Here is a 22309-nt window from a genome sequence, read left to right on the forward strand (position 1 = left end):
CTCTATGTTTAAATTTGTGTCAAAATGTATGTAAATACGTTGAATGAATGAATGCTCTCTCTTTTTATTAAAAGGGCTATATAATATCTAGAAAATAATTACATTAGCTTTTGTTAGCGGGACCATCATAATAGTGATTAAGTGTTATGACATATTATTACAAACCCTGGTTCACATCAAAATGTTTTATGATTTTCATAGTGTTTGATATGAATTAATAAAATGCGACATAGTTATATAATTTATGTGAGTAATCACAAAAAGAAAACAAGTTGGGTAGCTTAAATCGGGGCATTGCTTTAAAAAAATATGCTAAGGATTTGGGTCTCTTAAAGATGCCAACTTGGGTTTTTTTAGTAAAATGGTCGTGGTAGTATAAAAGGAAAGTAAAAAAATTATGGAGAAATATAACTAGAGCGTACCATTATTCACCAAGAAATTGATTTTTAAATCATTCGTGGGAAATGTGGGAATAAGGCAAACTACTCTACAGCATGCAAGGGTCAAGGTGAATTAATGCAACTAGAAACACAACCATCAACACAAGGTGCAACAATGCCAAGTCAAGATGTGTGATTAGAGACACTACTTGTTTAAGTATTTTTTTGTTGAACGTGAGAGTGTAAACAATGCTTATTTAAGTCTTTGTTTGTTGAATGTTTTCTTATGCTGGAGACAATAGTTTGTCTCCAAATCCTTTATGTTAAACCTAATGTTTGGCTACTTATGTTTATGTCAAGACTTTTTATGCTTGTGTCAAAATGCTACATAACTTATTATGCATATCAAATCATTCTTGAATACACGAGAAGTTGGAAGTGCATACTTCTTATGAACATTAAAAAATACATTACAAATAATTAACACATCCACTACAATCATTTAGCCATTCTGAGTCAGAGGAGTGCTCGCAAGGATATAGATCATGGTACCAGTCAAGGTGGTCTAATTCAGGAGAAGCATAATCCCAGACCCTTTTCAACACCTCAGGGTTGTAATCTTTGCATGGATCACCGTACAATTCGTATGGATCCATACTTATAGCCTCTTTTGGTTCCAGTCTTTCTTGTGTATCTTCCACAATGACTTGAGTTTCTTCAAAGATTTCTTGTGTTACTTTCAAATCTTCTTTTTCTTCCTCTTTATCAGCCTCATCAGATTCAATTTGCTTACAAGATGGCTATCAAAATGACAAATTATATAATTGGATCAATAATTTGCATAACCAACTTAAATGTCAAATCAAAATCATAGTCTTAAAAATAGGATCATACAACAAACACAATACAAACAACACTATTGGTTAGAACTTCACTACATAAACAGCAAACAACAACCAATTAACTACTAAATATATCTTCCATTTAGTGGTTTCATTAGGTTTTTTTAGGGCAAATTCTTCTTGCTTCTTGATTGTTCTAGTCAAAGCAAGAATTACCTTTTCACATCTTTAACAATTCAAGATATCAACTCATCTAATCTAACCACAACTCCCCTTCTGTAATAAAATATGGAGAATCAAGAACATAATCAATTCACTGAACACACTAACCAAATTGGTCAAATTAACATAATTGACCTCAATAACCTAATCGAAGTACCATAACTGAAATTAATTGCAACACTTACACAACACAAGAACCGCCGACCCGGGTTAGCTTCAGTCTTGGAAAATCGATAGCATGTAGCAGCACCACATGAGCCAGATGACATCCGACACATCATACTTGGAGTACGATTTTGATGAAGAAGAAGACGACAGAGACATTGTTGGTGTGAAGATCGAAGACGACGGCATTGTGAAGATTGAAGACGGCGAAATGAAACAACCATTTAGGTTTAAATTATTTGAAATTAGCGATAAGGGGAAACACGGTAATTGCACACTTTGTTTAACATCTTCACTTGACGGTGGACCCAAATTGTAAAAAAAAGGACCACCACATGGGCCTTATCTGCGAAAATGCCACCATGGAATTGAAAGCTGCGCTTTGAGATTCACCACAGAAACCAAAACTACAATTAAGTCTAAAGAAAAAGTACTTGTGAAACGGGTATAATAGAATACATAATAAAATATATAATAAAATACATAACATACCATGCTACCCTCTCATTTTACACGTTATCATATACTATTTTGACTATATAGTATTATAGTTCTACTTTTCTGGTTGTAGTATGTATAGGTACGTTATTGGTATCCAATCTCTCAATGTATTAGGCACTTGTGATTAATAAATTTCTCATTTTTACGAACACCTTATCAACATGAGTTCGTTTGTTGTTCTTTGCTTACTTTTCACTATTTCTTAAGTGATAATTAGGTTGTTGCCTAGACTTCGAAGAGGTTGACGATCGAGTATCACAATCGTTTCAGCCCACTAGCACCACCTCGAAATCACCATTGGCATCCACATAAAACACAGCCGCAATTAGATTACGTGTTCACTGACAGTGACTACCTTTTCATGAAGGTATACAAAGTAAACTCTTAGTCCTTACGTACAACAATATTATCAAACACAAGAAGTGTTTTTAACAAATCAAAAATTAATCAACCATTGATTATCTATAAAGACATAATGAAACAAATCTCGCAAAATCTTTCCTTAATGATATGCAAAAGAAGGAGAAATCAAGCAAAGACGTTGTCATTGAAGATTAGACCATGCACACAGACTGAAAGGTGTAAATATAATTCGAGGGGAAACATTGTACACATATTCCTTTTCTTTTAACTAAGTTTTTCTTTTGCTAGATTTTCTTGTGTGAGGTTTTAGACATGCATGCTAACTGATTTAGTGGCATAGCTTACTTTTCTAGATTCTGAAGAACCGAAAATCAATTATCTTAAATTACAAATTTATCTAATACTAGATAATATATTGCATCTAATATCAAGAAATAACCATGATGCATCATGCATTAGAATTCAAGCCGTACCTAGATCATTGTTTAATGAACTTTAGTGCATATGTTGGACTAATATCAATTTGATATGGTCAAAAACCCACTTGACAGTTGACATCCTAAGTCTTTACATCCAATCAATTTAAAAGCGTAAAAGGTCTTTTAACCGACGAAAACATATGATGAAATGTTTGAAAATGTATAAAAGTTTTTACAGTAAAAGTATTATTTTATATAACCTTTTAAGTTTTGGTTTTCCATATGAAATTAAAACCGACATATAGAAAAAGAAGAAGAAGATTGTGTGGAGTACTGGGTTCTCTTAAAAGAAAAAGAAGAAGATTCTGTGACAATGTTACATACAACTGTACAAGAATAAGATATTGAAAAGTAAAGCAGTGACTCTTCACTTGTGTAGTAAAGCATGTTTGGATACTTGGATCTTGCCTATATTTAATAATTAATAGGATGCTATTGGAGCTAAATTGTATGTGCCGTCAAGACTCAAGGGATGTTTTATGATGATTCTATGTTACATTGTTAACAAATGTAGTGTTGTCACTTTCATTAATGTGGCAGGAACAATACAAACATAAATTTTTCTTCCAGATGAAAAATGATTTTAGACACTTATGAATCAAATGAATCAATATTCAATTTCCACTAGCACATTATTTGTTGTTGGAAGTAATCTCGGACTCCAAGTCACAAGTCGATGAACTTGAGGGACCAATGTTGACAAGCTGGTCATAGTTGGTTATGTTTCCTAATTACGTTATATTTCCTAATTGTATTGTAATTAGAATAGGTAATGTTTTGGATGACAAGTTATGTTATTTTATATAAACCAAGTCATGGTTAGACATTATAGAGTGTGGTGTGAGATGCAACCGAGTTAGGGTTCATCTAGAGACACTCACGAGATGTAACCGATTTAGGGTTCATCTAGGTGCAACCGAGTTAGGGTTCATCAAGAGTCAAACTGAGTTAGAGTTTGAGAGTTGTAATAAGTTTTTAGAGTTATATTTCTGATTAATATAAACGAGAGTTATTCGTTTATTCGTGTTTGATTATCAATCCGGGACTTGATTTGTTACATTTAGTTATGCTATATGATAATATTTGTTTTTATGATGCCCAACTTGTATAAATGCTATTTACTAAACAAAACTCCAAAAAAAGTTTTATATGATAACACTATGCTATGATTTTATATTTTAGATTCAATATCTTGTTTGGTTCTAGCTCTAATCCAGTATTAACGGCTCATGTATAATATGTATGCAATGATAGAACTCTAAAACTCCAACAGATCATGACTAGACCACCCACACCAGAAAACATTGTTGTTGGGATAATTTGAATCTAAAATGTAATAGAAACAATAACTGAATCGCACCTTAAATCATACTATGGAGGTGATAACAAACAAACTATAATCATGTGTAAAACAAGATACAACATTGACAGGCCCAGCATTTGTTAAAAAAACTCTTGACCGTTATTATTATTTACGGCGGTGATGTTCTTGCTGCTGTAAATTGATTAGCTTCGAGTACGCCCCATTTTCGTTCTCAACAAGACTCGAATGTGTCCCTTTCTCCACAATCTTACCATTTCGAATCACCGAGATCTCATCCGCATTCTTAATGGTCGATAGCCGGTGTGCAACCACCACACTGGTCCGGTTCTTCATTAACCGGTCCAAAGCCTGTTGAACCACACGCTCTGACTCCACATCAAGCGCGCTTGTGGCTTCATCTAGTAAAAGAATTTCTGGATTCTTTAACACGGCTCGGGCTATAGCAACCCTTTGTTTTTGTCCACCAGAAAGTTGGATTCCCCGCTCCCCGACCTTTGTGGAGTAGCCTTCTGGGAGAGCGCTAATGAACGTATGAGCGTTTGCTAGTTTAGCCGCTTCGTAGACTTCACTTTCTGAAGCACCTTCTTTCCCGTAAAGTATGTTTTCAAAAATCGATGTTGCAAAAAGTGCCGGTTCTTGTTGAACTAGCCCGATATGGCTACGAAGAGACTTTAACTTCAGTTTCCTAATGTCCTTGCCTGCAACAAATTAAAATGAGTTTAGTTGACAAACATTTTTGTTATTTGAATTTGTTTTTGTTGTATAATAATATACAAGTGTCTGTAAACTATCAGAATATGAAAACAAAAATTACTATTATTGTAATAGCTCTAGTAACATTGTGTATGTTAAAAAATGATTAGGAAAACAATATAATTAAGTAATACTAAGATAAATCTTTAAAAACATTATTTTTACATAGTTTTGTGCCATTAAAAATAGATTTGTGTATTTTTAACATGTTAACGCATTTTTGTTGTTGAAATAAAACATAACTCAAATTGACCCGTCATCAAGCAAATGATAAGAAACTTAGTATTCATACAAGTTTGAAGAGGCCTACCGTCAATCAGAACTTTTCCGGAAGTTGGATCATAGAACCGAAGAATTAACGAGAGAACCGAGCTCTTCCCAGAGCCACTTTGTCCCACAAGTGCCATTGTCTTTCCGGCCCGAACCTTCAAATCAAAATCTCTAAAGATCAAGATATCGGGCCTTGAGGGGTAGCTAAAAGTAACACCTCTCAGCTCGATAGTCCCCTCAACTCGAGTTATTTCCTCTCCAACATCACTAACCACTTGTGTTCTCCGATCAAGAACCTCGAAAACCGATGCAACCATCTGGTTTCCCTTCAATAAATCGGGTGCCATAGCCAGCGTTTCACCCATGGCTAATGCGGTCACAATTAAAATCATAAATGATTTCATGACTGATTTGAATCCGCATAACCCTCGTTCCATTAACACTGAGCCATACCATAATGCAAGACCGTAAGACGAGAAGATGAAAAATTGAGATACACCATAGAATATTCCTGCAATCTGCCCGCGCTTAAATGACCGTTTAGAAGGTCCCACGAGCTCCCGAGAGTAAAGATCAAGCACTTTGTTTTCAGAACAAAATGCTGCAACTGTTCTTATGTTACTCACAGCTTCACCCGCGAGCATATTAGCCTTAAGATAAGCTTTGCTCAAGTCTCCACCATACCCTTTCATGAACATTTTCTGATACAAAATAAAACATGATCAAAAAATAAAACAAACATACTCTCTAATGATTAAGACTTTAACTATAAAACAGAACAAACGCTAAATGAGAGTGTGCGATAAGAGAGTGTTTAACCTCGCTTATGTGACCGCTGATGATCAAAGGGTACATGGCCATAACGATGAGCGTAAGCCTCCAGTTCAATATGAAAGCAATAATAAACGAAGTGCCAATCAATCCCAGATTCTGTATGAGAATCGTTGTTCGGTCCACAACTACGGTTCTGAGCAACATTGCATCGCTTTCTAAACGGGAAGCCAGCATTGAGCTTGTGTTGTTCACATCATCGAACCATCCGATCTCATTTCTTAAAATAGCTGCAAAAGTTCAATATTATGAGAGATCATATTAAGTGAGCTTACTATCAATTATAATTAGTATCGTTGTTTTATCATTTTCTTGTAATTCGATTACACCGTTGATCAGTACCTGAAAACATTTTTTGTCGAACACGAAGAGTGAGCCTTTCTGCCATGATCCCGAAGCACAGATGAGTGATGGCGTAAACAGTAATGCTTACACCAGCACCAAAGCAAAAGAGAATTGCAATCTTTTTCACCTCATGTTGAGTGGTTTCCCAGTCCATGTAATAAGCTACAAGGGCTTGACTAATCCCAAGTGCAAAAAGAGGCATACACGATCCACAAATGATCGCGCCTATGGTCCCAGTTAACCCGCAAGCCCAATCAGGGCGAATCATCGAGTATAATCTTTTAGAGGAAACATGTGGTGGCTTGGTGTATTCACCACCATCAACACCGAGTTTGCCCACGGATTCTCGGTCTGAATGAAAACTAGCTCCTAGGCTCCTTGTGGTTGTCCGCGATAGTTCACGAGAATATCTAATGCTGTATAAAGAAGAAACAAAATTAGTAGTGCATTGACTTAATTAGATGTAATGAGAAAAAGGTTGTAGATTAGGGAAAGAGGCTGACCTTGAAGGTCTCCCCATTGATGCAGCACGAGACGGGGCGCGATGCAAGGAAGCCGTTTCGTGAAGTTGAATGAGTGATGAATAAGCACTATTGGGTTGGGCCATGAGTTCGTCATGGCTCCCGGTTTCAACTATCTTTCCACCTTGAACTACAGCTATTATGTCTGCATTTCTAATGGTGGAAAGACGGTGGGCCACCACCACAGTTGTCCGGCCCACCATCACACGATCGAGTGCCTCTTGCACACTCTTTTCAGACTCGGTGTCAAGGGCACTCGTGGCTTCATCTAACAACAAGATCGACGGGTTTTTCACTATTGCACGTGAAATTGCAATCCGTTGTTTTTGTCCCCCTGATAATTGTATCCCTCGTTCACCAACTTGCGTCTCAAATCTTTCGGGAAGGTTGTTAATAAAAGTGATCGCCTCGGATAACTTTGCAGCATGTGTGATCTCATCATAAGTAGCCGAATCCTTACCATATAAAATATTTTCTCTAATAGTAGTGGCGAAAAGAGCAGGCTCTTGATTCACAAGCCCGATCTGGTCCCTGAGCCATTTGATGTCGAGCTCACGAATATCAACCGAGTCTAATAAAATCCTCCCCGATAACGGCTCATAGAACCGTTCTATCAATGATATGACCGTGCTCTTTCCTGAACCACTACCACCAACAAGTGCCACAATTTTTCCCGAAGGTATATCGAGTCGTAGTTTTTCAAAGATCATCACATCCGGTCTTGAAGGGTAACTAAATCTCACATCATCAAACCGTATGTGACCGTCCACTCGGGCTAGTGTCCTGCCCGTTCTCTCACTCGCTTTGGCTACAGTTGATCTCTCTATCATCTCAAATATGGGATAAGCCGCTGACTTGGCTCGGATAAATGCACTGATGTCCGGTGCAGCCTGCCCAAGTGACCTACATTCACAAAACAAAATTCTTGATCACATCCCAATCTATTTATGTATAGTTAAACGCAGCTATAATTGTGGGGGTGGACTTACAGGCCTGCAATGACAACATTGAGCATAGTGGTGAAGGAATCGCCGCCATTGGCAATGTTTTTGTGGACTACTATACTCGTGTACCAGACGAGTAGGGACCAGGAGAGGAAGAGAACAAAATGTAAAGTGCCGAGGCCTAAGCCCTTGGCTAGACCAGCTTTCCTGCCGTACTTGTAAGTATTTGAAAGGGCTGCAATGTATGAATTTACGGCTCTTTCTTCTCCGGAAAATGCGTGCACTGTTCTTACATTTCCGATCACCTGCGAATTAAGTATATTAAAACTAGCATTACAAAATAAATGTAATCATCAAGAATATATATGTATCTTCTGGTTCCTTATTTTACATCTCATCACTTCATGACATTTTTTTTATAAAAATAATAATAATAAGGTAGAAAAGGTTAGCACCTAAATTTAGAGCTCCCAATGTTGACTTTGATATTTTGTTTTTCCTTAAAAATTGTTAGTTTTAATAGATTTAATTTTGATTATAAAACATGTATATCATAGATTTTGAGGCTATTGCTAAATATTAGAATGTAAGATTAATATGTGGTGTTTTAGAAAGAGTAAAAGAGAAATTAAACAGCAATGTAAATACCTCTTCAGCAATTTCACCTGCTTTGACGTATGATTTTCGCACTCTCGCGATGAGGCCAGTGGCGATGTAAGCATAGACACCGCCTGCGATTGCAATGGCAGGTACAATTGACAAAGTCACCAAACTTATCTGCCAAACCCTAACAAACCCTATTATGAATCCTGATAAGAATCTGCTGATGTAGTGCATGAAGTTCCCCACCTGCACCCAACCATATATTCACACCAAATTAACACTTATCTTTCTTTCCTTTTCTTTTTCAAATTAAAAAAAAAATAAAGATTTATTTATACACACTTTGTATTAGAATAAAGTTATAAAATAGTAATCACTTTGTTCTACTAAACTCATGAAAACCTTTTACATGTTTTCATAATCAGAGCGGACATGAAATCTGTCGTGTTACCAGCATATTGGTCTGTCTTACTAGCGTCATAGATAATATTAAAAATAAAATCGTATATGTACATATAGGGTTTGGATCAAATACAAAAAAAATTAACGTGCTAATTGTGAGAATCAAGTAGAGTAATTATATATACAAGTAGAGTAATTATGTAATTACATCGTAGAGTAATAGTGTATTACTCTACGATGTAATTACATAGTTACTCTACTTGTATATATAATTACTCTACTTGATTCTCACAATTAGCACGTTAATTTCATTTGTGCGTTAACTTTCCTCTATACATATAAAGGTGACAATAAATATGTTTAAGCAGACCGGCCCGATGTTGTTTAGCCGTTTCAGATGACGAATGATTCAATATGCTTAACAGAACCGGTTCTATGCGCGATCCAACCAGCCAGCCGTTGGGTCGTGAAAACAAACAGTGCTTTATTTTTTATATAACTATAGAAATTTCTCAAATATAATTTTTTATCAGCATGTTAATCATTCAGAAAAAAAAATACAAACAATGAACAATGTTGAATATTTACATGTGTCCCTATTAAAAGTAAAAAAATGTGGGTTAAAAAGAAAAAGAAGGGAAAGAAAGACTGTTGGTTGTGAAAAAGAAAAGGATAATGAGGTAAGTGATAGAAGACCATAATTGCAGTGCATGGGCAATTAGAGCAGTGGGTGCAACTCCAGCCTGCCCAACAAGATTACAAACTCATTTAACTACAAACCGCCTCCCAATAAATGTGGCATTTATAAATCACCCCAAAATTCAGTTGCACCTCTTCCTTCTTTTATTTATTTATTTATTTATTTATTATTATTATTATTATTATTATTATTTTCTTCTCTTTTTTTTTCTTTTAGACAAACCAAAATATTAATTAAAAAATGAATATGTTATAAGAATATTAAAGTTTCATAAAAACAATAGGGAACATGTTACTTAATTTATATTTGACGAAATTTATTTGTTTAAGGTGATATGAGAAGAATTTCATGTTTTTGGACTAAAATTGAGAGTTGAATGAAACCTGACTTTGTGATATATTTGTGAATAATAACCCGACATTATTAACTATTAATATATAAGTATTTTAAAGGCAACATTATTGTTGAAAATTAATTTGCACACCTACTCGCTAACACATTTATTATTGAATTAAGCCAAAGTTTCTTTCCATCGCTTTAGCAAAGGAAATTTAAAATGGAACTTTATTTATGTATATATATATTGTGACTAATCATTCAAAACCATACATCACGATAAAGAAAAATACTTAACAGTTTCATTTTTTAACCACCAATAGTTCATATTTATTAATTTTTACAGGTTAAATACAAATGTATATATGCTATATATATGCATAAAACCATCAAACTAGATCAGTTGTTTACCCAAACTTAGCAAGTGATATGTAAATAATATATTACAAATGACTTACACTTATGTGCTTTTTATGCATAACGAATTTTGTTCATTTTTTAACTTCTGAAAGATGAACAAGCTAGCATTTGCATTTTAACCATGTTCTTATATTTTATTTATTTTTTTAAAAACTATAAAAATAATTGTTTTCTTTATTCTACTAGTTATTGCACAAAAAAGAACTATAAAAATAAATGATGTATTTAGTTTGAAAATTATAGTTATAAATGCCCTTGAAGGTTAACCTCGAAAAGTATTTATTATTTGAATAGATTTAATAGAAAATTTAAATATTTTAATGATTTATGTTTAAGTAAATTAATGCATGTATTTTAATGATTTAGTTGGAAAATTATACTTATAAATGCCCTTGAAGGATACTGTATGCATTATATTCTAACCAAAATAAACTTTTTAAATTTAATTAAGTACATATACAAACTGTTTCAAATCATTCAATTCTAACAAAATAAAAATGACACTTTTCCAAATCAAGTATTGAATTCTGTCCTGATATATTTTATAGCAATTTTTAATTATATAATAACTTTAAATATAAAATCAATCATCACATGATAACATACAAAAAAACATTTATTGGGGTACAATTAATATTCAGTAGTAAAATACAGGATAAATTAATTAATTATCACATATATAGAGAGTGTGTGTTAATTATAATTAATAAAATTAGTTTAGATGTTACCTTCTCTGATATAGCATCTTGAACAACTATAATATCACTAGTAATTGCAGAAATGACTTCTCCAGTTGAAGCTTCAGTATCAAAAAGACTGATATCTTGGCTTAACATAGACTTCAAATACGCCATCCTCATCTTTGCCGCCTGCCTCTCTCCGGTATGCATCCAACAGGCCACCTCTATATAAACGCAGAGTTAAAAAAAATTTAATCATATTATAAGTTTATAACCTTTTTGTAATTAATTAAAATTTTCTATCTTAATCATGAACTTTCAACTATTATTAAACTTGAACTTTGGTTTAGATGATCAATAAAGATAGCTTATAAAACATCTATCATAGTTACGAGTTTTAATTATACTTAAATCAATAACTAACTTAAAAGAATTTTAGTCAAATTTCCAAGTATTAAATTATCATTATTTTAATATCCGAAATTAAAAAATAAAAACTACAAACATACGATGGAATAATTTGATCAAAACCCAAAATATATATATTTTTCTTTTAAATTAAAATAAATTACGAGAAATATAAAATTTATTAAGGACTTACCAATCCAGGAAGAAAAGAGTATCACCACACTAAGATACACAAAATCCAATGAATACTGTGAATTGAAAAAAATAAAAAAAAAAGTTAAAAAATAATTTCAAATTTCAAGTCAATACCTCAAATAGCAACAATTTATAGAATATCAAACAATAAATAAATAATTAAACAAATAATAAATTCAACTTACCCTTGCAACTTTATGAGAAGCTTCTTTAGGGAAAAGATAAGCAAGACCGATAATGTTAATCAACTTGCCAAAAAAAATAAAGAAAACCGGGATTGATGCACCATGAACACATGCACCAAGGGACCCAAGAAACATAAGAAAGTAATCATACGAATCAGCAAATGAGAACAGCTTTAGCATGGGAATTCTTTTGGGTTTTTCGGATTGTTGTTTGTGGTCATGATCTTCACCACCGGGTTCGACCGAAATTGAGCCATGGTTATTCATTTTGTGGGTATCAAAAGTGTGAGAGACCGGTGAGGGTTAATGAAGGAAGAGGGGTGGTGAGACTAGAAGAGATTGAAGAAATTGGTTTGGTGGTTTAAGGCCATTTAATGCAAAGCAAAAGTAAAACCAGCCAGAGTGTGTTGACTCATGACATCGGCGTATTTATGGGCAGTTTGTAGTAGAGAAAATATAGGTTATAAAGTAAGTATTTAATGCATAAAAATATATAATATAATCATTTTTTCTACTGCAATAACTATTCATATTTATTTTACCTTATTTTTTAAACAACTACTAATACATATCTAATATACTCATAGTTCAACTTCATATATTATAGTCTTCGGTGGGACTTGAACATTCAATCTCAAAAAAAGTATATCAAGATACCGACAGCTAAATATATACACACTGAATTTCCTCTCGATATTAATAGCCAGAACTAGGGCTGTCCAAACTGCTCGTCGTTCGTCGCTCGTTCGTCGTTCGCTCGAATTTTGCTCGAAAAATGCTCGTTCGATTTCGGCTCGGTTTGGAAGTGAGCCGTTCGGCTCGGTTCGGTTTAAAACCAATCCAAGCACGAGCAAAGCCTCGCTCAGTTTGGTTCGGTTCGTTTTGCTCGAATTATTTTTTATTTATTAGTTTTATATACAAACTTTATGTATATATATAAAGGTATACTATTTTTAAAATTTTTTAATATTTCTCTCTTTTGTGTTGAATTTAAAGTTCAAATTTAAACCATAGCCACTCGTTTTATATATGTTTTGTTGTTAAGTATGAGTTTTATACATTTTAAAGGTGAAAGTTTAGACAATTTAGAGTTGAAAGTTTTGAATTAATGATATTTTGAAGTTTTATAAATTTAAAATTGGAAACTTTGTACGAAAGCAAGCAAAACCAAACCGAACCAAGCCGCTCGGTTTCAAAACCAAACTAAATTCAAGCATAAAGATATCGCTCGTTTCTTTAAATTCAATCCGTTCGGTTCAGCTCGCTTTCAAACCAAACCAAGTATGAGCATGCCCGCGTTCGATTCGGTTCGGTTCGTGAACAGCCCTAGCCAGAACTAACTTAAGACATGATCTTAAGATATTGAAAACTCGTGAGAACCACTTTTAAATGCTATTTTTTTTTAATTTTTTTTCATTGGTTTTATATGTTATTAATTTTTACAAAAACCAAAAAGAAATAAAATAAATACTCGTAGTTCACCTAAGTTATATATGTAAGAGTATTCTCATTCCATCAATCATCTTCTCCTCAATCTTTAAATTCTAAAAAAATATGTTAAAAACTAACTTCATCCTATCCACTATTTGTTTACCCCAACCCTAAATTATGAAAATTGATACACCAACTCTTTATATATAAAAAATTACTATTCATCATTCTTTAAATTTTTGTGAGTGTATAAAAACAAGAAATATAATAAAATAATTGTTTATGAGTAAGGTAAGGATAAAGATGATGGATGAGTTGTGTGAGATTTTTTAAAATGAGTATTAAATTTTAAAAATTATGAATTTTAGTTAAATTACAAAGTAAAAAATGGTGGATGGGATGTGAATGCTCAAACTCGTTATACACACACATATTAATTTGTTTTGGCAAAGTTTTTTATATAAGGCTATGTGTAGTGGAGGGGCTACAAAATAGGGCGTTTTGTGCCATGTGGCGCCCAGTCAGCAAAGGATAGGTTTTTATTTTTAGGGTGTAATGGTGTAGGAGCTACAAATAGTAATATAATATATATATGTATATATATAACATACACACAACATATTAAATTAATATTATTCTCCACAACAATTCGCCGGACAAGAATACGTCGCCCCCCAACAAATCGCCCCTTTTGTAGCCTGGGGGGGCGGTGTTCACCTCAAATATCGCCCCATTTCTCTTGTTTTGTCGCCCCACTACATATGGCCTAACATATAAAAGCAATGAAAAAAAATAGTGTTAATAAGTGGTTTTCATGAATTTTCAAGTTATTTGTAGCTTTCGTTAAAACCTACAATTATATATATATATATGTGTGTGTAATATATATATGTGTATATATATGATCCAATATAATAATCATTAATCGTATATTACATACGTGAGTTCCTACACCATCGATTTCAAAAAAACATGTGGTGACAATATTGTAAATTTCATCAATTATGAATCCATCCTAATTAGTCGTCTGCGTGAATCAGTTCGTTCTGTTCACGATTTCACGATTTGCGTTGATCTCAAACCTACACTTTTGGATTTGAAGATTTCACATTATGTCAATTTTGAACTTAACGTGAATAAAAGAATCATAGGGTTAAATTAATGAACTCTGCTCCAAAATTGAGCAAAAAAAATAATTCTAAATCATGTAAAATCGTCAATCGAACTTGATATCAACTTCAATATTTTGAACTAAACATGAATCGAATTTTCCAAGTTTTTAAATACGTTGTATGTATTTTGTCTGAACGTTTAAATGTATAGTTGTGTAATTCATTTTTGGTCGGAAATTTGTTCTGAATATCTTAGTTTTTTGCTTGAACGTTTTAAGTGTGTAATTAGTTTTGGTCAGAAATTTGTTCTGAATGTATTAGGTTTTTCCTGAACGTTTTAAGTGTGTAATTAGTTTTAGTCAGAAATTTACTCTGAATGTATTAGATTTTTGTATGAACATTTTAAGTGTGTAATTAGTTTTGGTTAGAAATTTATTCTGAATGTATTAGATTTGTCTGAACATTTTAAGTATGTAATTAGTTTTGGTCAAAAATTTGTTCTGAATGTATTAGATTTTTGCGTAACCATTTTAAGTGTATAGTATGTGATTCATTTTTATACGATTTTTGCTTAGCAAGTTTTTCATAAGCATGTTTAGGTGCTTTTTATTGAACTCAATTTACATGTTTTTTTTTTGAAATGTTCCATTTGAAAGCTTTTGGCCGAAATTTAACCTTCAGTTTCTTTTAAATTGAGTGATATGTTATTCCACTAATACAGTTGATTAATGGAAAAGAAGTCAAAAATCTAGTTCGAAATTAATATTCCTTTAATTGATGGTCGGTATCTGTTCTTGAATTACGATTTGGATTAATTGTACCTATGATTTGAATTATGGTCGGCGATTAATTGACGACTGCAAATCAACTTGGAGAAATCATTATTCTTGAATTCCGGCCGGGATTTGTTCTTCCAAATGACTTGATATGCAATTTGGTATTACGAATGAATTAGTTGATTGCAATCGATCAATTAGTTCACGAATTTAAATTTAGGTTATTTACAGATTTTCCACTGCGTGAAATTGAACTCGACGTTCAAAATACTCACGTACCTAATGTACGACAAGTGATTATTGCACAATAACCCACCCATGTGTGTATATTTATATTGTGTATAATATGAACACAGAGTAACATTAAAAATAAATATAATTAAATATAAAAGTAATTTGAAACTAAAAGTCAAACAATTAAACACTTTTGTACATTAACACAGTTACAATACCTTTAATTTCATATTACTTATGTCACTCTATATTCATTATTCACTCTATGCATAATATTTAAAAAAAATGTCATATATATAGTAGTAATTAAGTTTTAAAAAAAATGTTTTAGTTAAGTTTATAATGCAATTTTTTTCTCATATCGAATCTCTAAATCTTCAAATTAAATCTCAACGGGTTTTTTTGTAAGTCGAGAAAGCAATGAAGGGAAGATTTGAGATCGGAATTTGATATGTATGTAGTTATATTTAACAAATAAAAAAACATTAAGTATATTAAAATATTAAGATAAAAAAATCCACGTTACCACTACATAACAACATAAAAAAAAGATGAAAGATAAAAAATATTTCCCTACTATAACAAAAAAAATTAAAATTAAACATGGTAAAACCTGTCTATAATTAAAATAAAATATAAAAGTTGAGTGATTTAATTAGAATAATTTAAAACTTGATTGCTATTTAAAAAGCCACAATACTAATTTCATATTATTTCTATATATCACTTTTTAATATAAATTAGAATGTTATGTATAATCTGAAGAATTTAGAGATGATATTAAATACAAAATTTATTCTTTTTCGAACTGGTAATACAACATGAAGGCAAAAAACGCATAAAGACTTTTAAGTGTATAAAGACATTGTTTTCTTTTTTATTTAGCTCTCATTATATATGTATATCAAACACTTTATTTACATTAGTTTTGTTGTTCTCTAACTTGTAATTAAATTTTGTACTACCTACTGTATTTATTGTATGAAGTGAGCATTTCTTTTGGCATTTATACAAGTTAGGTGTGTGTATATTTGTAAGAAATAAATCAAATTTACTGAAAAAAGGGACTTTATTCGTTAGTATACTGTCATTTTTAAGTAACAAAGCTCGTTTGGAGTGATCGATTTGATTCTTAATTTGTTGCTCATTTATTTGGAAATGTTGTAACAAACGTGTGATCAAGGTTTTCGTCTCTCAAACCATGACATCACTCATGCATACTAAATGTGTGAAAGATGATAATTATTTCGTTTGATTCATTTAGAAAGGTGGAAATTATGAGTTTGTTGTGTTTGATATGTTGCCACCTATTATTATGTAACGGAACTATCGTCGCAAATAAGTGAAATAATATTGTTTCTTTTTCGTAAAATTTTTTCAGTTCCTCTAGTAAGTATGCAGACTATTTATCTTTTCTTTTATTTATTTGTACGTATAATAATAGAATATTATGTTCCTTTGTACATGTTTTTAAATACAGAGTCAGGATAACATATAATAATCTTTAACTTATCTTAATGTACGCGAATCATGCTCAAGGCAAAAACAAAACGCTAAAGCTAAAATACAAAAACGCTCAAAAAATCGCAATACGCTCAAAATGGATTTCGTGAAGAAAAAGTAAAAAATTGATCGATTAACGATCTAAATCTGTGTTTTCGATGAATCGATGATTAATTGGGTATGTATTGATGATTCCTAGATGTTGGGATGTGATTTCATGGACCAGTTTCGTGAATATAGTTATTTCGTTAAAGTACGCTAAAAATTATTATATAATATCCTTTATCTACACATACATATCTACTTATCTATATTACTATATACTTACAAATGGTTTTTGGAATGTTCGTTTCAGATTATATTAAATTGCTATAGTAAGATGAAGCATATTGATTCAGTAGTAGGACTTTAGCAAACCTTAGCTGAAAGCGAAAGAAATTTTAGGTCTTAAGTAAAAAGAGTTTTTATAGGTTTAAAAAAGTAAATTTTAAATTGGCATGTCAGGTTATGATTTGTGTTGGGCAATTTTTATTTTATTTTATTTCTTTTTATATAAAAATAAGGTTAAATGAGTTGAGTAATTGAGTTTATACACTAAAAATACATATATTTTTTTTGCATAAATTTATATATTATATAAAGCAATTGGATCGGGCTGGGAACCGTCAACCACCCTGCCCTCCTTCAATGTTGGCGCTGTTCATTAGATTGATAATCAACAAAATTGAGTAACATCACCAGAGATTATCAATTCCTTTAAATAGAAAAGAAAACAAACGGCAAAATGCATATATGAGACTCATCGTTTATTCAAATTCAAATGGATAGACTGATAACTTAGTGCATTGATTCAAGCTGCATAACACCAAGCCATTGAACAAAAATTCAAAAACTTTTTACACGATAGAGCTTTGGTTATGATTATATGTGCCAATTATTCATTAGTGTTGTAGTACTCCAGCTTCACATTATCTGACTTTCCATTTTACTTATGAAATGGTGCTTCAACACTATGTGTTTAGAGCGGCTGCGCATGATTGGATTTTTGCTCAAACTTATATATAGTAGACTTGTTATCATGATCTTGACTTTCCATTTTACGCATGATTGGCTGCATTCGAAGCTATTTACTTGACTTCAATGACTGATATAGCCATCGTCAGTTGCTTCTTCGTACTCCATATATATAACAGCCACGCTTCCAAGAGAGAATACATATGCTTAGATACTTTTTTTGTCATCAGCACAACTAGCCTAGTCATTGTTCGTGAAGCCAACCAATTCGATACTTGTTCTTTATGCATACCATAGGCCAAAAGACTAAAAGAGGTTCATGGACATAAGCATAATTTAATGATTTTAAATGAAATAACATAATTACACATACTTAGTTGATGAATTGCATTACAATTTGGCCTAAGTTAGCAATCCTCTCGCAAAACTATATAATCGAATTGGAGCCTCTTTTACCTCGGAATTAAGAAGTAAATAACTTGTATCATAGTAGATGTGAATTATAAAATTAAAAATCCACGTTTAGAATTGTACTTGTTAGTTGTTACTTTTTATTTCCTGAACGACGACTTTCTTGTACATTAGGTCATTGTACTCTTCAAATTAGAAGAGCCTCATTGCCCCACGGCCCACCCAGCTTTTTCGAAAATATGTGCCGAGTCCGGTCCATCCAAACTATTGTTCAAAATATATCGCCTCACTCATATTATGTGTTCAAGATTCGTCACTGCATTGCCCCACTCTAGTCAGACTATGTTATTTTGACCGGGCCCACACTGACTTCAGAGTTTGGCTTAGGTGTTTCTCTGAAAAACCATACCACTGTCACTTAACAGTTGTTGTGCCATCACAAAAACATAACTCTCTTTCATAACATAAAGTGGGACGAAAAACTCGAATTAGTTCAAAATTCAAACCGATAACCTTCCAAGTCTTAGGTGGTAGAAGTTAGAAGAATAAAAGAAAATCAACAAAGTTGGATGAGAAAACGGCTTGTTGTATTATATATTGTTATTTATTATTTGTCAAAGTGCTATACTTCGATATACGGTCCAAATAATGTTTAATAATTAATTTGACAAAACGGCTGCATTATCGTATATTTGTTCCGATCCCCACACAATTGTCTGGGTGGTTCGGTTGTTCCATTCAATTTGCATCCCTAACTCGTTACGGTATGTTTTTTGCATGTTTAAGTTATAGAAATTTTCTACTTTTTTGTTTCCTATTTTTGTCAAAAATGTATACAATACTGATATTGTATTAGATGATATATAAATATAGTATATTCAGCCGAAAATACTTCGGGCGCTACAATCGATTAATGACTGAAAACTTTGGTTGCTAATTTTGTGACCAATTTTGTTTTGATCGCTGATTATGCAACCGAACAAATTCGTTAGCAAAATTTGCGACCGTTTTGGTGACAAAAATAGTTTCTATTTTATTTTTTTTTTTCTAATTTATAAAAATAGCGCAATATTTGCAACCAACACAACTTCAGTCGCTATTTTTGCAACCGAAACGAAAATCAGTGATTTTGCGACCGATTTTGTTTTGGACGCTATTTTTGTGACCAATATTAGCGACCGGTCTTGTGTTGGTCGCTAACACAGTCGCTAATTTGGCGACTATTTTGGTGGGTCGCAAACTTCGGTCGCTTTTGCCCATTTGTGTAGTACATAGAGTATAAATAAATATATATATATATATATATATATATATATATATATATATATAGGGTTGGTATCATTTAAGAACTCTAATAAAGTTAAGAACTCTTAGGAACTCTAAACAACCAAACATTTTTTTAATTTTTTATATATATTAACATTGTTTAAGAGTAGTCTTATCATATTTTATACAAAAAATTTTGATTACATATATTAATCACAAGTTTACATGTATGTAAAATTATGTACTAACAAATTTACATAGGTGTAAAACAAAACATGGATATGTATAAAAACTAACTTTCAAAACTGTAATCGTAAAGATATAAAAAAATGATAAAGCTACACTCAAGTAACACTAACATACAAAAAAAATTATAAAAAACGTTAGTTTTCAAGGGTTCCTTCAAATTCTTAAATAATTTATGAGTTTTGTAATGATATATATATATATATATATATATATATATATATATATATATATATATATATATATATATATATATATATATATATATATATATAGATAAAGGATCAAATACAATAATCCCATATCGTACAATAGCTAGGTACGCCAGTGTCTGGAACGTTGATTTGTGGAAACACGCGGTGGCAAGATTGTAAATTTGTTCAAATCCGATTCCGGTCCCTAATTAAATCATTCCCTCATCAACCACGATCATACATCGCTCATAAACTGCAGACCAAGATCAGAAACATATTCAAATTTAAATTGAAAATGGAACGGTGTTCTCCATCCTTGTTCTAGTTAATGGAGTCGGACTAATTGAAGATTGAGAATTGGACTAACGAAGTAATTGAACATAACGAACAATAATGAAGGTTCAATTTTAGAGTAATTCATCTAAAACCTAACTTTAACAGATCTGAGCCATTGAACATTTAAACGTTCAAAGGTTTGTTTAGTACAAAAAGTTTAGAAATTCAGAACTTCTAAACTTTTTGAACACCTAGAACTTCTAATTTTTGAACGTATTAATTTAGTAGCATTTTTCTGGTTTTTATTGATGACCTTGTTCGTTTAATCGTGTTGAACGTTTAAATATTTTGGCTTGAACGTTAAAGGTTTGTGTTTCTGGGTGCTCAAAACTAAGAACTTCAGTACAAAAAGTTTAGAAGTTCTTCTAAACTTTAGAATTGCTTCTGAACTTCTAAACTTTAAAAGTTCTTGAATTTTTTGTTCAAGACGGTTTAAGTTTGTGCAGAACGTTTAAACATGAACCTTTAATCAGAGCTCAATTGAATGTATTATTCTTCTATTTCATAATCGACTCATGATTCTAAAGCCTCTTACATATCAATTCCATTGATTAAATTATCATTTTTTGATCAATTTGAAGATCATTGATATTCAACGACGTTTTATTTCAATTTTGGTTTTTGACTTTTGAGATTACATACTTTAAGCTGTTATTAGAGTTTAGAAATTGGATGAGACAGAGCGACGGGTTCCAAATTTGGATCAGAGTCAATTTGTAGTCGACGAATTTGATAGCGAACTACTGTTGGGTTATTTATGAAACTGTCACCGCGTGTTTTTAATCTAACGCTCTGGAAGGTGGCGTAGGTAATTTACGATAAGTCATTATTGTATGTTAACCCACCCTTATACATACACACACACATACTCAAGAAAACTGACTTATCATCTACTCAAAATCACCGAAGACAGTAGTCCGTAGATAATTTTGATGAATCCTATAAAAAAACCAAAAATAAAAAATGTGGTAATTCCTCGATGATTACCGACAAAATATCCAAGAGTCGTTATCGAGGAATCACTAGCCCAACTAATATTATAGATGAGAATTTGTTCAAATTGTTTTGTCGTTTTCAGTTGAAAAGTGTTCTGACGGAATAATTGTCACTAATTTGTAGGTAAGGTTGAAGATAAGACTTTAGATAAGTTTTTATCTCAGGTTTTGCTAGTGGAAATGATTTTCCGACAGACTATTCGTCATACTTCTAAGTATAAGTTTTCTAATTAGTTTCTTGCAAAGTTTTACAGTCGTTGGTAGGAATACATCTCAAAGGAAACATCCTCCGGTTATATTCATTACAATATTGTTCGAACCACCTAATTTCAAAAAAATCCTGCCGCTTTCAAATACACGAGGCTTTTGATACACATTTTTTGGATACCAATACATACTTTGCATAGCATAGTACTGTTTATTAGGTAACAGCCTTAAAATTTTTAATTAGGCACGTATTGTGTGTCGGTTTAAACCCCTACGAGACTAGAAGGTAACTGGGATATGTTTCAATTTACCGTTGCATGAATCATTTGTTGACAAGTTCTTCGAGCAATAGGTTTGCCCAACCTTTGGATTGGCACTGAGACATGTTCAAAGAGATGGTTTCCTATGTTTACATTATTTTTCCTTGTACACGCGTCTCATTTCTAGCTAAATAACATTTGTTATCTTAATCTTTAAGTTCTGAAATATAATGTATAAGAGAAATACATGTAGTTTTCTAGCTAAATAACATTTGTTATCTTAATCTTTAAGTTCCGAAATATAATGTATAAGAGAAATACATGTAGTTTATCCGTAATATCTAGAAATTAAATGTAATATATGTAGTTTTTATATAATATCGGAAAATAAAATGTGGTAATTAAAAAATGTATTTTATCAGTCTGTAGCATCTAGAAATGTAATGTCCTGAATT

General features: G+C 32.1%; 1 protein-coding gene across 1 annotated transcript; it reads right to left on the minus strand.

The window, feature by feature from the left end:
* Positions 1–4247: 4247 nt before the first annotated feature.
* LOC143576695 (ABC transporter B family member 2-like) lies at positions 4248–12420 on the minus strand. The gene is made up of 10 exons (XM_077060730.1): positions 11870–12420; positions 11683–11737; positions 11130–11305; positions 8589–8789; positions 7986–8245; positions 6979–7899; positions 6473–6891; positions 6119–6360; positions 5340–6000; positions 4248–4974 (listed from the first exon to the last, which is right to left on the minus strand). Exons 1-10 carry the CDS (start codon positions 12134–12136, stop codon positions 4421–4423), a joined length of 3756 nt encoding a protein of 1251 aa, XP_076916845.1. The 5' UTR covers positions 12137–12420; the 3' UTR covers positions 4248–4420.
* Between the last annotated feature and the right edge of the window lie 9889 nt (positions 12421–22309).

Source organism: Bidens hawaiensis, unplaced genomic scaffold (assembly GCF_021521415.1).
Source record: "Bidens hawaiensis isolate Kalapana, Puna unplaced genomic scaffold, B.hawaiensis_p1.1 tig00028269_1, whole genome shotgun sequence".
In the NCBI taxonomy this organism is placed as follows: domain Eukaryota; kingdom Viridiplantae; phylum Streptophyta; class Magnoliopsida; order Asterales; family Asteraceae; genus Bidens; species Bidens hawaiensis.

Excerpts from the sequence above, each read along its gene's own strand:
- LOC143576695 (XM_077060730.1), bottom strand. The coding sequence starts at position 12,136 with ATGAATAACCATGGCTCAATTTCGGTCGAACCCGGTGGTGAAGATCAT. Across the intron at positions 8,790-11,129 it reads AAGATGCTATATCAGAGAAG|GTGGGGAACTTCATGCACTA; the intron begins GTAACATCTAAA and ends GGTTGGGTGCAG. Across the intron at positions 6,892-6,978 it reads TCAATGGGGAGACCTTCAAG|CATTAGATATTCTCGTGAAC; the intron begins GTCAGCCTCTTT and ends TTCTTTATACAG.